This window comes from Oryx dammah, unplaced genomic scaffold (assembly GCF_014754425.2).
Source record: "Oryx dammah isolate SB20612 unplaced genomic scaffold, SCBI_Odam_1.1 HiC_scaffold_29, whole genome shotgun sequence".
Classification (NCBI taxonomy): domain Eukaryota; kingdom Metazoa; phylum Chordata; class Mammalia; order Artiodactyla; family Bovidae; genus Oryx; species Oryx dammah.
Window position 1 is genome coordinate 93,833,981 of NW_024070213.1, and position 14,494 is coordinate 93,848,474.

Sequence of the window (14,494 nt, forward strand, 5' to 3'; positions counted from 1 at the left end):
TTGTCAGCCTAGCAACGTGTATACTAATGTCTCAGAAGATGATCGTTCTTCAGAATATAGTTCTGACTAAGATGAGACGAATATTAGACCAACAAAAAGAAAACCTTAGTGATTGATTCTGATACAGAAAGTGAAAATGAAACTCACATTGCTGGAGTGAGCGCTTTTGCTTATATAGAAGAGTGGACGGAAGGAATTTCATGAAAACTATAAGACTTTTCAGCTGAGTCAGTTGTAACTATTGAATGTAATAACCTGCATACTGTTAGTGAAATAATTAATTTTTGGTCAGCCAAGAGAAAAATCGCCAGTCACAGGCGTTAGTTTCTGCAAAAATCCCCTGGTCAATAATGAGCTAATATATAAAACAATACATACTATTGTCAGTTTGTGTATTGAATATTAACATTTTTCTGAATAAATATTTATAAATATAGATCATTTCTCCTTGTACCTCAGTGGATTCTTTTTCTTGTGTGCATCCTGCTTTGAATAAAAACTGCTTTAATGTTAAAGATGGAATTTCTGATGGTTTATTCCTTGTTCTTTGTATCATTAAATAGATTCATGATTCAGCAAGTGTTTATGGAACATCTATAGTACTGCTCACTGTTCCAAAGCTGAGGATTCAGCAGTAAATGCAACAAACACAAATCCACCCCCCCCACCCCCCCACCCCCGCTTCCGAACAAAATAAGAAGAGATATAGTACGTTTAGAGCCCTAGAGATAAACTGTGTAGGGGGTGAGGAGGAGCAGGGCTAGAGGGAGGGTGTGGGATGGGTGGAAAGGTGTTTGCAGATTCAGTTATGGAGGCTTCACTGAGAAAGCACATCCGAATGGAGATCTTGGGATTTGAGGGAGTGAACACTTGGTGGAATTCAGTTCAGTTGCTCAGTCGTGTCCGACTCTTTGCAGCCCCATGGACTGCAGCACACCAGGCCTCCCTGTTCATCACCAACTGCTGGAGTTTACTGAAAGTCATATCCATTGATCGGTAATGCCATCCAACCATCTCATCCTCTGTCGTCCCCTTCTCCTCCCACCTTCAATCTTTCCCAGCGACAGGGTCTTTTACAGTGAGTCAGTTCTACCCATCAGGTGGCTAAAGTATTGGAGTTTCAGCTTCAACATCAATCCTTCCAATGAATATTCAGGACTGATGTCCTTTAGGATGGAAGGGACTCTCAGGAGTCTTCTCCAACACCACAGTTCAAAAGCAACAATTCTTCGGCACTCAGCTTTCTTTATAGTTCAATTCTCACATCTATACATGACTACTGGAAAAGCCATAGCCTTGATTAGATGGACCTTTGTTGGCAAAGTAATGCCTCTGCTTTTGAATATGCTGTCTAGGTTGGTCATAACTTTCCTTCCAAGGAGTAAGTGTCTTTTAATTTCATGGCTGCAAACACCATCTGTAGTGATTTTGGAGCCCCCCAAAATAAAGTCAGCTACTGTTTCCCCGTCTATTTCCCATGAAGTGATGGGACCGGATGCCATGATCTTCGTTTTCTGAATGTTGAGCTTTAAGCCAACTTTTTCACTCTCCTCTTTCACTTTCATCAAGAGGCTCTTTAGTTCTTCGCTTTCTGCCATAAGGGTGGTGTCATCTGCATATCTGAGGTTATTGATAGTTCACCCAGCAATCTTGATTCCAGCTTGTACTTCATCCAGCCCAGTGCATCTCATGATGTGCTCTGCATATAAGTAAAATAAGCAGGGTAACAATATACAGCCTTGACGTACTCTTCCTATTTGGAACCAGTCTGTTGTTCTATGTCCGGTTCTAATTGTTGCTTCCTGACCTGCATACAGATTTCTGAAGAGGCAGGTCAGGTGGCCTGGTTTTCCCATCTCTCAGAATTTTCCACAGTTTGTTGTGATCCACACAGTCAAAGGATTTGGCATAGTCAATAAAGCAGAAATAGATGTTTTTCTGGAACTCTCTTGCTTTTTGGATAATCCAATGGATGTTGGCGATTGATCTCTGGTTCCTCTGCCTTTCCTAAAACCAGCTTGAACATCTGGAAGTTCACGGTTCAAGAACTGTTGAAGCCTGGCTTGGAGAATTAGGAGCATTAGTTTACTAGCGTGTAAGATGAGTGCGATTGTGCGGTAGTTTGAGCATTCTTCGGCATTGCCTTTCTTTGGGATTGGAATGAAAACTGACCTTTTCCAGTCCTGTGGCCACTGCTGCGTTTTCCAAATTTTGTGGCATATTGAGTGCAGCACTTTCGCAGCATCATCTTTTAGGATCTGAAATAGCTCAACTGGAATTCCATCACCTCCACTAGCTTTTGTTTGTAGTGATGCTTCCTAAGGCCCACTTGACTTCACATTCCAGGATGTCTGGCTCTAGGTGAGTGATCACACCATTGTGATTATCTGGGTCATGAAGATCTTTTTTGTATAGTTCTTCTGTGTATTCTTGCCACCTCTTCTTAATATCTTCTGTTAGGTTCATACCGTTTGTGTCCTTTGTTGTGCCCATCTTTGCATGAAATGTTCCCTTGGTATCTCTGATTTTCTTGAAGAGATCTTTTAGTCTTTCCCATTCTCTTGTTTTCCTCTATTTCTTTGCACTGAACGCTGAGGAAGGCTCTCTTACCTCTCCTTGCTATTCTTTGGAACTCAGCATTCAAATGAGTATATGTTTCCTTTTCTTCTTTGCTTTTCACTTTTCTTCTTTTCACAGGTATATGTAAGGCCTCCTCAGACAGCCATTTTGCTTTTTTGCATTTCTTTTCCATGGATGGTCTTGATCCGCCTCCTGTACAATGTCATGAACTTCCGTCCATAGTTCATCAGGCACTCTGTGTATCAGATCTAATCCCTTGAATCTGTTTCTCACTTCCACTGTATAATCATAAGGGATTTGATTTAGGTCATACCTGAATGGTCTAGTGGTTTTCCCCACTTTCTTCAATTTAAGTCTGAATTTGACAATAAGGAATTTATAATCTGAGCCACAGCCAGCTCCTGGTCTTGTTTTTACTGACTGTATAGAGCTTCTCTATCTTTAGCTGCAAAGAATATAATCAATCTGATGTCGGTATTGACCATCTGGTGATGTCCATGTGTAGAGTCTTCTCTTGTGTTATTGGAAGAGAGTGTTTGCTATGACCAGTGCGTTCTCTTGGCAAAACTCTATTAGCCTTTGCCCTGCTTCATTCTGTACTCTGAAACCAAATTTGCCTGTTACTCCAGGTGTTTCTTGACTTCCTGCTTTTGCATTCCAGTCCCCTATAATGAAAAGGACATCTTTATTGGTTGTTAGTTGTAGAAAGTCTTGTAGGTCTTCATAGAACCGTTTAACTTCAGCTTCTTCAGCATTACTGGTCATGGCATAGACTTGGATTACCATAATATTGAATGGTTTGCCTTGAAAACAAACAGAGATCATTCTGTTGTTTTTGAGATTGCATCCAAGTACTGGATTTCGAACTCTTTCATTGCCTATGAGGGCTACTCCATTTCTTCCAAGGGATTCTTGCCCCCAGTAGTAGATATAAAGGTCTGAGTTAAATTCACCCATTCCAGTCCATTTTAGTTCGCTGATTCCTAGAATGTCGACGGTCACTCTTGCCATCTCCTGTTTGACCACTTCCAATTTGCCTTGATTCATGAACCTAACATTCCAGGTTCCTATGCAATATTGCTCTTTAGAGCATCGGACCTTGCTTCTATCACCAGTCACATCCACAACTGGGTGGTGTTTTTGCTTTGGCTGCATCCCTTCATTCTTTCTGGAGTTATTTCTCCACTGATCTCCAGAAACATATTGGGCACCTACTGACCTGGGGAGTTCATCTTTCAGTGTCCTCCTGTCTTTTTGCCTTTTCATTCTGTTCATGGGGTTCTCAAGGCAAGAATACTGAAGTGGTTTGCCATTCCACTTAGGGGAAAAAGAATGCAAAGCTCCTGAGGGAGGAGTATGCATGACAGGTTGAAGAAGCACAAAGCAGCTAGTCTTGCTTTAACAAAGCAGATGAGGAGGGCGGTGAGGGTTGGGAAGCATAGCTGAAGATGACTAAGAGGTAGGTGGAATAAATGCATTCTTTTCGGGTGGAGGTTATAAAGACTTGGATTTTTAAAAGGTCTGTGGAATACAGACTAGGTAGGGGCTGGGGGACTCAAGATCGGAAGCAGGCAGAATAAGTTAGCTGGCTGTTGCAGCCTGCTGGGTAAGAAATGGTGGTGGCTTGGATCAGAAGTCTAGCAATGGAGTGATGATCAGAAGTATAGCCGTGTCCAGTCATGGGCAGATTCTGAAGTTTAAGGCAACAGGATTTCTGATCAGATTGGATGGGTGAGGTATGAAGGAATTGGATCAGTTGGAAGGATGGATTTTTGATTGACTCAAGGAATGCTCTGAGGAGGAGCAGGTTAAGTGTGGGGAAGGTCATGCTAAGTTTGGGATGGTTACTAGAGATTCAAGAGTAGCTGTCGAGCACAGGGTTATGAATAGGAGCATGATTCAGGGAGAAATCTCTGCAGAATATGCATTTGGGGAGGCTTCAGACATGGAGTGGATTATTTAAATTCATCAGACTAGATGAGATCACTGTGGAGTGTGTAGGCAGAGTAGAAGACCTCAGACAGAGCCCTGGTGCCCTTCTATAGTGAGTGTTGGCATGAGGTTGATACCATGCATCTAATCAGAAAGCCAGGAGAGAATGGCTGCAGGAGCTGGATAAAGCCTTGCAAGGAGAGCACAAACCAGCTGGGTAAGATGGTGCTTTTAAGTCAGTTAACATGAAGGTTCAACGTTAGCCGTTTGCTTTAACCATGTGGGACTCATTGATGACCTCAACAAGCAAGCTGGCAGCTAAAGCCTGCTTCGAGAGAGGTGTTCAAGACCAGAGCAGAGGAGGGAGGTTGGAGACATGCAAGTTTAGATGACTTTCAAAGAGGAGTAAAGCAGTGGGGCAGCAGCGGGGGGGGGGCGGGCATCGACCCAAGTCAGGGTCATTTCCTTCCCCCTCTTTTTTTTTTTTTTTTTTTTTTTGAGAAGTTACGGTAGCTTTGTACAGTTTGGGGAAAATCCAACAGAGGGGAAACGGTGATTCAAGCGAGGAAGGCGATGCTAGAACAATGAACTTGAGGAGGTGAGATAAGATCTAAAGGAGAGGTTGGTCTTAGTCCAGAGTGACAGTCCTTTCACCCTTAGTAACGGAAGAAAAGGTGCAGAGCACCTGAGCCCACAGATGCAGGTTGATGTGCAGATGCGACAGTGAGAACTTCAGGAGGGGTTTCTGTTTTCTCCTGTAATACAAAACAGAGTAGTCAGCCAAAAGTGAAGATGTGGGTGGAGATATTGGAGGCTGACAGGAGAAAGAATATTCAGTTAATTAGGAGAGGGAGAAAGATGGAAAAGAGAACTAATGATATTGTTGGGGGAGCAGTAAGGGTCCATTTGAGGTTGGTTCATTTTTGATTTTAGAGACTAATCAGCTTGGAGACTAGCCGATCTCCAGCCCTGTTTAAGTGCCTTGGCACTTGTACTTCCTTTGTTCCATTAGATTTTTCAGAGGGGAGACTTTAAAAACTAATTTTGCTTTTTAAACAGCTTGGTTTTGGTTAAGTTTAAACAGAGCAGGTTACCTTACTTATGTAGTAATCCTATTGTTATTTTCTTTTTTTTCCCTTTTCTTTCCCATGGGTATAAGATCAATTTCATTAGTCTAATCTTATTTTCCACATATCTGTAGACATTTGTAGCTGCACTTGTACATGATGTCATCAGTATTTGCTGGCGGTTGCTTTCAGCTGCTTATGGTGATTTATCTTGTTTTCTTTGAACTTTACATTTTATAAGGTAAATAGAAACGCTTTGAGAGATTGGAGAGGTTCTTTTATATCCAATTCCAAGAAGTAAATTTCTCTAATTTTTATTTTGGTGTTTAGCAAAATGGTATTTGTTTCACAAACGTGTTATGTTTTTCTGTTGTAGGAAACCCAGCGTTTGCTGGCAGAACCAGTTCCCGGCATTAAAGCAGAACCAGATGAGAGCAACGCCCGTTATTTTCATGTGGTCATTGCCGGCCCTCAGGATTCCCCCTTTGAGGGAGGGACTTTTAAACTTGAACTATTCCTTCCAGAAGAATACCCAATGGCAGCCCCTAAAGTACGTTTCATGACCAAAATTTATCATCCTAATGTAGACAAGTTGGGAAGAATATGTTTAGATATTTTGAAAGGTAAGTGTTATCTTTATCATCATATGCTGTTAAGATTTTTTCCTTTTTCTCGTAAACATTCCGTTTTGAGAATCTGAGTATTATAATCTTACCTTATGTGAAGACTGCAGAAGTATGGGAGGGAAACAGCCACTCTGGGGCTGTTGTTTTCATGTGTGGTCATTCTGGGCCTGTTGCCTTTTTAGATAAGTGGTCCCCAGCACTGCAGATCCGCACAGTTCTGCTATCGATCCAGGCTTTGTTAAGTGCTCCCAATCCAGACGATCCATTAGCAAATGACGTAGCGGAGCAATGGAAGACCAATGAAGCCCAAGCCATAGAAACAGGTACTTACTATTCATTCTCCTCACACCACTTCCACTTTAAAAACAACCTGTACCACAGGTGGTTTTTTTTTTTTGGTTGGGGGCGGGGGTCGTGTCTTGCTCTGCTTGAGGGGTCTTAGGTCCCAGTTCAGAGATCGAACCCAGGCCATGGCAGTAAAAGTGTCAAGTCCTAACTGCTGAACTGCCAGGGAATTCCTGTGTATCACCTTTTCAAAAACTTTTAGTGTTAACCAGAAAAAGAAAAGATTTGTTAAAAGGAGAAGATCAGATCTCTCTTAATAGTATGTAAATAACCTCTTAACAAAAGATTTTCAGATTCCATCTTATGGTCCACTACATGACTCCCAGATTTAAAGAGGAGCGAGATCTTGGACTGTTGTATAAACTACACATGATATAACAAATGTCTGAGTGCCTGCCCTTCATTTAGCAATATGTAAAGATAATGGAAGACCTTTAAACTTCCTTGAGCTGTTTTTGCAATCTGTTTGATTAAATTAAACTATGTGTCCATTTATAGTTAGAGAGTTTGAAAGCAATAAGCTTCTTGCTACAAATTTTAACAATTAACAAGGAGGAGCTTATGAGAAAGGAAGGAGACAACTCTTTTCATCCTTTAGAATTTTGTAGAACTTTTGAATTCCATTGTAATGTTTTGGTAATTAGATGTATAGACAGTCTTTTTGCCCTGACCTAGATTGTAGAAAATGACATGAATTTAAGAAATTATAGCATGCTGTTTTCATAATTAATTCTATTTGTTTACTTTGTATAGAATTTGGAAAGGAACATATTGAACTTAAGTAATAATCACGTTTGTTTTTGTCCACAGCTAGAGCATGGACTAGGCTATATGCCATGAATAATATTTAAATCGATTCGATCGTCAAGTGTGCATCACTTCTCCTGTTCTGCCAAGACTTCTTCCTTTTTTGTTTGCATTTAATGGACACAGTCTTAGAAACATTACAGAATAAAAACCCAGACATCTTCAATCCTTTGGTGATTAAATGCACATTAGCAAATCTATGTCTTGTCCTGATTCACTGTTGTAAAGCATGAGCAGAGGCTAGAAGTATCATCTGGATTGTTGCGAAACGTTTAAAAGCAGTGGCCCCTCTCTGCTTTTATTCATTTCCCCCATCATGGTTTAAGTATAAAGCACTGTGAATGAAGGTAGTTGTCAGGGTTAGCTGCAGGGGTGTGGGTGTTTTTCTTTATTTTATTATTTTTTTTTTTTTTTGGTGGTGGGGGAAGGTAGTTTTATTTTAATTTTATGGGCTCCTTTCCCCCTTTTTATGGTGATCTAATTGCATTGGTTAAAAGCAGCTAACCAGTTCTTTAGAATATGCTCTCTAGCCAAGTCTAACTTTATTTAGACGCTGTAGATGGACAAGCTTGATTGTTCGAACCAAAATGGGAACATTAAACAGACATCACAGCCCTCACTAATAACATTGTGACCTTGCTGTCAAGTGTAGAATCCTCCCTTCAAGAAAAAGCTTGTGACCATTTTGTATGGCTTGTCTGGAAACTCCTGTAAATCTTATGTTTTAGTAAAATATTTTTTGTTATTCTACTTTGCCTTTGTACAGTTTCTTTTACTGGGTTTATTTCATTTTCCCAATGTGACAATCGTATTTAAAAATTAAAACTGATGGAACATTCTGTTTTGATCGTCACCATCTGACAAGTTGAATGGCGAGAGGTAGATTTTGCCAATCTCTTTTCACTGATGCAGATTTGTGTTAAGATATATCACTGAATGAAGTATTTATAAGCTGGCCCTGAGCATGCCTAAAATATCAGTATGTGACATTTTTTTTTTACCTCCTAGGAATTTGAAATAAATGTGTGTGTGTTGTCTGATTGGTTAGGCGATCATCGGTGTCTTGCCACAGTGTTTGGAAATCACTGCACAGGAGAGTCACAGCACAGCCACCCCAGTGACCGGCTTTGTGTGGGACTTCTGCTCGTGCCACAGTTGTGTCTGGCATTTGGGTTATGACCTTGCTCTTAGTTCTTGTCTCAAAACTTCGTGTGTGACCACTCTTATTAGAAAACAGCAGTCTCATAATCATTTGGGGTTTGCTGAGGCATTTATCAGTCTTTCTTGCAGACCTGCTGAGCAGATCTCAAGCAGTCAGCTTGCATAAGCATCATCAGAAAGGTTTCTTCCTTAGAGGGCATCAGACCCTCAGTTGATGATTCTTACTGTCATCCCTGTAATATTTGGTGTGGGAGCTCCTTTTATTCTTTTAATTTGATATCTGCATTGACAGAGTTCTTCCCCACCACAAAGCTGTTCTTTCCCACCTTTCTATATCTAATGCCTAAGTCTTGTTATTTTAAGACATTAATGTAGTCAGTCATAAATAAGTATGTAAATGTTAACCTGTGGGTTGGAACCTTTGTCTCTTGCAGTTTAAGGTAATGGATATTGTAGCCCATCTGAATTTTCCCCACTCTTATTCTCATACCTTCTGGAGTTTCTTCAGAATGTGGTGTATTTTATTGTGCTCCTATGTAAGATGAAGAATATCTATTAAAATTACATTTTCAACATACAAAAGTTTTTGATGACTGGTAACTGGTATCCTTCAATAAATGTGTTGCTTGGAAACAAATATTAGTTTAATTCAGAGTAAAATTGTTCATAACCAAATATTATAAATTTAAAAGCTTAACAGCAGTTGTCATTTGTAACAATTGTTGATCTCTTTAGAGGTTGTCTTACAACTAAGGGAACTGAATCTCATACTGGCGCCAAAATGAGTGAACACTCAAGCAGTTAAATAGAGATTAGTTTTATTTATTGCAGGTGGCATTGCTCAGATGATAGCTAGTATGACATAGTGATTTATAAGTTACAAAATTCCAGATTTAAACCTATTGATCCACAAAAATGTATCTAAAATAGGACTCTGATGTCTACTGAGTTTTTGAGTTATAGAAGTACAAATATGTGAATTCCTAATTTCATGGCAACATGGTTTTTTCCTTTGTAATTTTGATAAGAGCCCTCGTGGTTTTGATAATACTTGCTTCCCCAACCAGTGGGATGAAACCAGAGCCAGTGTGTTGGCTGGACTTTCTTAGAATTTAAAGGGCTCTGGGAGAGGCCAGGATAGAGTTTGAAAACTGGTAGCAACATCTGGCTTTGGGGCCTGTTCTCCTTGGCCCACACGGCGTGGTTGGTCAAAACATTTTGAATTCAATGCTGACATTTTAGAAAAATTGGGTGAGTCTCATGAGAATCTAGAATTCTGGTAACTTGAATGATCTAAAGTTCTGACAACAGGAGGACATGACCTGCCTTATGCAAGGCACCTGCTGGGAGGAGTGAGTAGTAGCCTTCCTAAGATGAGCTTGTCGTTCTTCTACTAAGTGATTCTCAAGCCGGTTCGAATCCCCTCCCAGCCGACCTGCTCCTCTCTGTAATCCTTTTCCCTGGTAAGCCTTTGACTTTGTAACTGCTCAGCTTCTGGATGCACTACTGTTTGTCAGGGGTGGTTAGGCGAATGGGACTGGCACAGGATGTTTCCTCGTGGACCTCCTCATCTAATGAGGGGCGCGAGTGGAGCACACGGACAAAGAGCAGTGGCAGCTCTGATGGAGGGGGAGGTGCGCGCTTGGGAGGGACTGCTCTTCTGGATTCAGCACCTCCAGGCAGGGGACCAGCTTGTGCAGAGCCCTGGGAGAGGAGAAGAATCTGAGTGTTTTGATAAATGGCTTCTTGAACATCAGCTGCCCATTCAAAAGCTTTTCTGAAATCTGGAGGGGTTGATAGGAGCCTTACGTTTTTCATGTGATTTTTAAATTTTGTCATCTCCTTTGCTGTGATTTACTTCCATGCTAGTTAGTGTTGGTCTGCTCAGAAGCTGCCTAATGAGATCTTAGATTTGAGATATGTATAACTTAAACCATGCTGTAGACCAAGAACATATTTTAATACAAAATTTCAGAAGCATTTAAAAATAAACACAATACCTGAAAAAGCCATAGGTGCTATGGTTTAGCACTAGTAAAGGAGAGTATGGGCTGGGAAATCCTGTAAAACATTAACACAGTTTTAGCTAAATGGTATGGAGGAATTGGCTACTTAACTCTAGCCACATCAACTTTTTGTTAGTTGCAGTTGCAAAGGTTTAAAAATACAGCCTTATCTACAAAAGCTGGCCAAAAGAAAAAGGAAAAATGCCATGATTATAGGGCAGCTAATTCAACAATCTATTTTAAAAAATGTAATTTCATTGGAATAATGTATTTTGGGACTGGGGGCAACATTTCATTTAACCGTGCAGCATGTGCTTAGTTTAAGAAATTATATTGGGGGTTATTTTTAAATGACTTAATGATCACAAAAACAAAACATGTTGAATGTAATAACTTGGAATATTAAGAATAAAAATCTGTACACCACCACCCAGACTGATGATACTTTGTTTCCTTAACTATATCTTCCACCCCCTGCATTAATTTCCATTTTTTTTATCATTGAGGTTGGAAATCAGGAGGATTTGTTCCAAGAGTTGGTTTTGCTACATCTTTATGTTACAAATTGGACAAGTTCCCCATTGGCTGCAAAACTGGAATTTGGACTAAAATTTTCCTTGTTAAGTATAGAACTCAACCTGAAGAGTCTGGGTCCTTCCTCCTCCTGGCAATTCATCTTTGCTCCTGTTAGCTGATTTAATTTGATATGTGCCAGTTGTAGCATTTCAAGTATATGAATGCAGGCTTGCTAATAACCAAGCTGAGCATCTGTGGACTTTATGTAGTTTCTGATTGGTTGGAGAAGCATATGGTAAGTGCCTGGATATTTAGACCTTACTGTCTCTTGTAGCCTAGCAACAACTGAATCCCATGATCTTAGTTTATTTCATGGTGCTCTTTAATGAGCTTTAACATTTTCTGCTGATCACTTTTACCTATGGGACAAAAAAGCTTTAGAAATATGAGAGACTTGATAGATAGCTCAGGTTCCCTATTGTAGAATAACTAGCGCATTTCCATTTTATATATTCCTGGTCCATACTCACCCATCATGTGACTCCTATTGAAATAGTTCATGATCTAGATTGTTGTGGTTCAGTCTCTCAGTCATGTCTAACTCTGCGACCCCATGGACCCCAGGCACACCAGGCTTCCCTGTCCCTCGCTATCTCCCGTAGTCTGCTCAAGCTCATGTCCATTGAGTCGATGATGCCATCCAACCATCTCATAAAAATGGAACACTTCATGAATTTGCGTGTCATTAGTAAATTCCAATAGCTCTCTAAGTTTCATTATAATCTAGTAAGTTCACAAAGTATACTGGTTTATGTTCCAAGAGTAGACTACTAAAGAGGACAAGCAGCTTAGACGTGATAGGTTGGTTGCACCAGATTTCAAGTTGGTGCTCTTTTCCTTGTATTTTCGCAGGAAGCATTAGAACTGTGAGTAACCAAAGGAGTAGGACCAAATGGTTGCAATCCGTGTTTTTCATTCTGAAGCAGTAAATATTTCGGGCTTTCTAGGCCATGGGTCTATCTCAGTTACTCAGTTCTGCCAGTGTGGTGAGAAGACATCCATAGACAATTATAAACAAACGGGCATGCTGTTCTCTGCTCTGACAAAACTTTAGTTTTCACATCAAGAGTATTTTTTCCCCAACTACTGAAAATGGGAACAGCATTCCAAACTTGTGGAATATACAAAAACAGGCTGGGGGTCTCCATTTGGCTTGTAGAAGAAAATGGCAACCCACTCCAGTGTTCTTGCTTCTTGCCTGGAAAATCCCATGGACAGAGGAGCCTGGCGAGCTAGTGCATAGGGTCACAAAGTCAGACACAACCGAGCACGTGTGCACCAGGCTGAATTAACCCCTACCTACTTGTGACTGATTACTTGCTCTTGTGTTATAAGCAAGACATGTCTCCCCCTCCCCTTTTAAAAAGTGATGTGTGCATGTTAAGTTGCTTCAGTTGTGTCCAGCTCTTTGTGACCCCATGGACCATAGCCCGCCAGGCTCCTCTGTCCATAGGGATTCTCCAGGCAAGAATACTGGTGTTGGTTTGCCATTTCTTCCACCAGGGGACCTTCCCAACACAGGGAGTGAACCTGCATCTCTTAGGTCTCCTGCATTGGCAGGCAGGTTCTTCACCACCAGCTCCATCTGGGAAGCCTTTTAAAAGTGATATGTTAACTGTTACTCCAGTAACAGGAATGATTTGTGCAGGTTTCATTTTTCTGCTTTGATATTAACGTACTTTGACAAGTTACACAGATTGGGCATTTATCAAGCCCTGATTTTTTCATTTGTGATATATTTTCATACCAAATTTCTCAATGTTCACAGGATGAACATTGAACTCAGAATGTTCAAAATTATACAGGATTTGATTTTTAAAGAAAATCTGTACAGGCTTCTTTAAAGAAAATCTGTACAGGCTTCTTTAAAAGTGACCTTCAATAGGAAATTCTGTGTAGTGTTTTTCAATTAGCAATTACTGAAAGGAACTCCATCTCTGGCAGCACATTTCTTTGCTATCTATCAAATAGATGACTAACCACCCCACCCAATCTGTACATTTAAGTTGATGTTTTATAAATAATGCAGTACACACCTTTGACCATATTGATTGTGCAACTTGAAGCATTTTTGTTGACTAGGTTCCCAGAAGTAGGTGAGTTATATGCTTTTTTTTTTTTTAATTTTTGGCTGTGTCAGGCCTTCGTTGATGCACAGACTTTCTAATTGGCGAGAGCATGGGCCATCATTGTGGTGGCTTTTCTTGTTGCTGAGCAGTCTTTACGGCACGTGGGCTTCAGAAGTTGCAGCTCCCAGGCTCTAAAGCACTGGCTATTACTGTACGTGCACTTAGCTGCTCCATGGCATGTGGGGAACTTCCTGGATCAGGGATCAAACCTGTGTCTCCTGCACTGGCAGGTGGATTCTTCACCAATGAGCCTGCGTTTAAAAATTTAATAGTGGTACTACATTGCCATACCAGTTTATTCTGGCATCTTTAACCTGAATACCGTTTTTATATCTGTATAATATTCCACCATGTGGACACATTACTAGTTAACCATCATGCCTTTGGTCCTGGGCATTTTATTTCCATGCCTCACCAGTTTGGTTCCCTTACCTTGGTAGGTACATCTGTGTCTGCATTCCTAGAGATTAGATTCCTGGTGTAGTAACTTGATCAAAAGGTATGTTTAATTACACATACCTCTTGTTTTACAGTAATAGCCAAATAAAGTATTTATTTCACTGACTATGGAATGAATTTGAGCAAAAATTGAGAAAAGTAGGAAGATTTACAGTACTGTCTGGCACTAGTGTTTAAAACCAGATAACGTGATGTCCAGAGGGTAGTTAGTACTCTACATATGGGAAGAGTAACTTTTAGGAACATAATCAGTTGAAATCACATCAAAGTAGAGAAATATAAGACTGTTTCTGAGTAAATTAGGGTCTTTGCCATAATGCAGTGCCAAGAGAGCACTTAGGGGCCTTCCCATCTTACTGCTCGAATTTAGCCAAGGGAACTAGTCAAGTAAAAGTGAAAGTTGCTCAGCTGTGTCCAACTCTTTGTGAACCCATGGACTCTACAGACCATGGAATTACATAATACTGGAGTGGGTTGCCTTTCCCTTCTCCAGGCGATCTTGCCGACTCAGGGATCAAACCCAGGTCTCCCGCATTGTAGGCGGACTCTTCACCAGCTGAGCTGCAAGGGAATTAGTCAGGAAGGTACTAAAAGTAAGGAGGAACAGCACCAGGGATGAGATCACTTATCAACCTGAGTTTTGTCCTACAGTTCCATATAAAATGTATTAAAGTATTTGATGGGGAATCCACATTTTCAAATAAAGATTTTGTTTTTGAAAATGGTACATGACTTAAAAAATAGAGCTTACATCTTCAAGGACATTTTCTGATGTATAAATAACTCATCTCTATGCCTCACTAGAA

General features: G+C 40.5%; 1 protein-coding gene across 1 annotated transcript in view; it reads left to right on the forward strand.

Moving 5' to 3' along the window:
- UBE2N (ubiquitin conjugating enzyme E2 N) overlaps positions 1–8,107 on the forward strand; it is a 39,199-nt gene extending 31,092 nt beyond the window's left edge. Inside the window, exons 2-4 of the mRNA XM_040234415.1 lie at positions 5,956–6,202; positions 6,388–6,528; positions 7,361–8,107. Coding sequence (XP_040090349.1) covers positions 5,956–6,202; positions 6,388–6,528; positions 7,361–7,401 — 429 coding nt within the window. The 3' untranslated portion in view covers positions 7,402–8,107. The remainder of the gene's footprint in view (positions 1–5,955; positions 6,203–6,387; positions 6,529–7,360) is intronic.
- Positions 8,108–14,494: the final 6,387 nt, after the last annotated feature.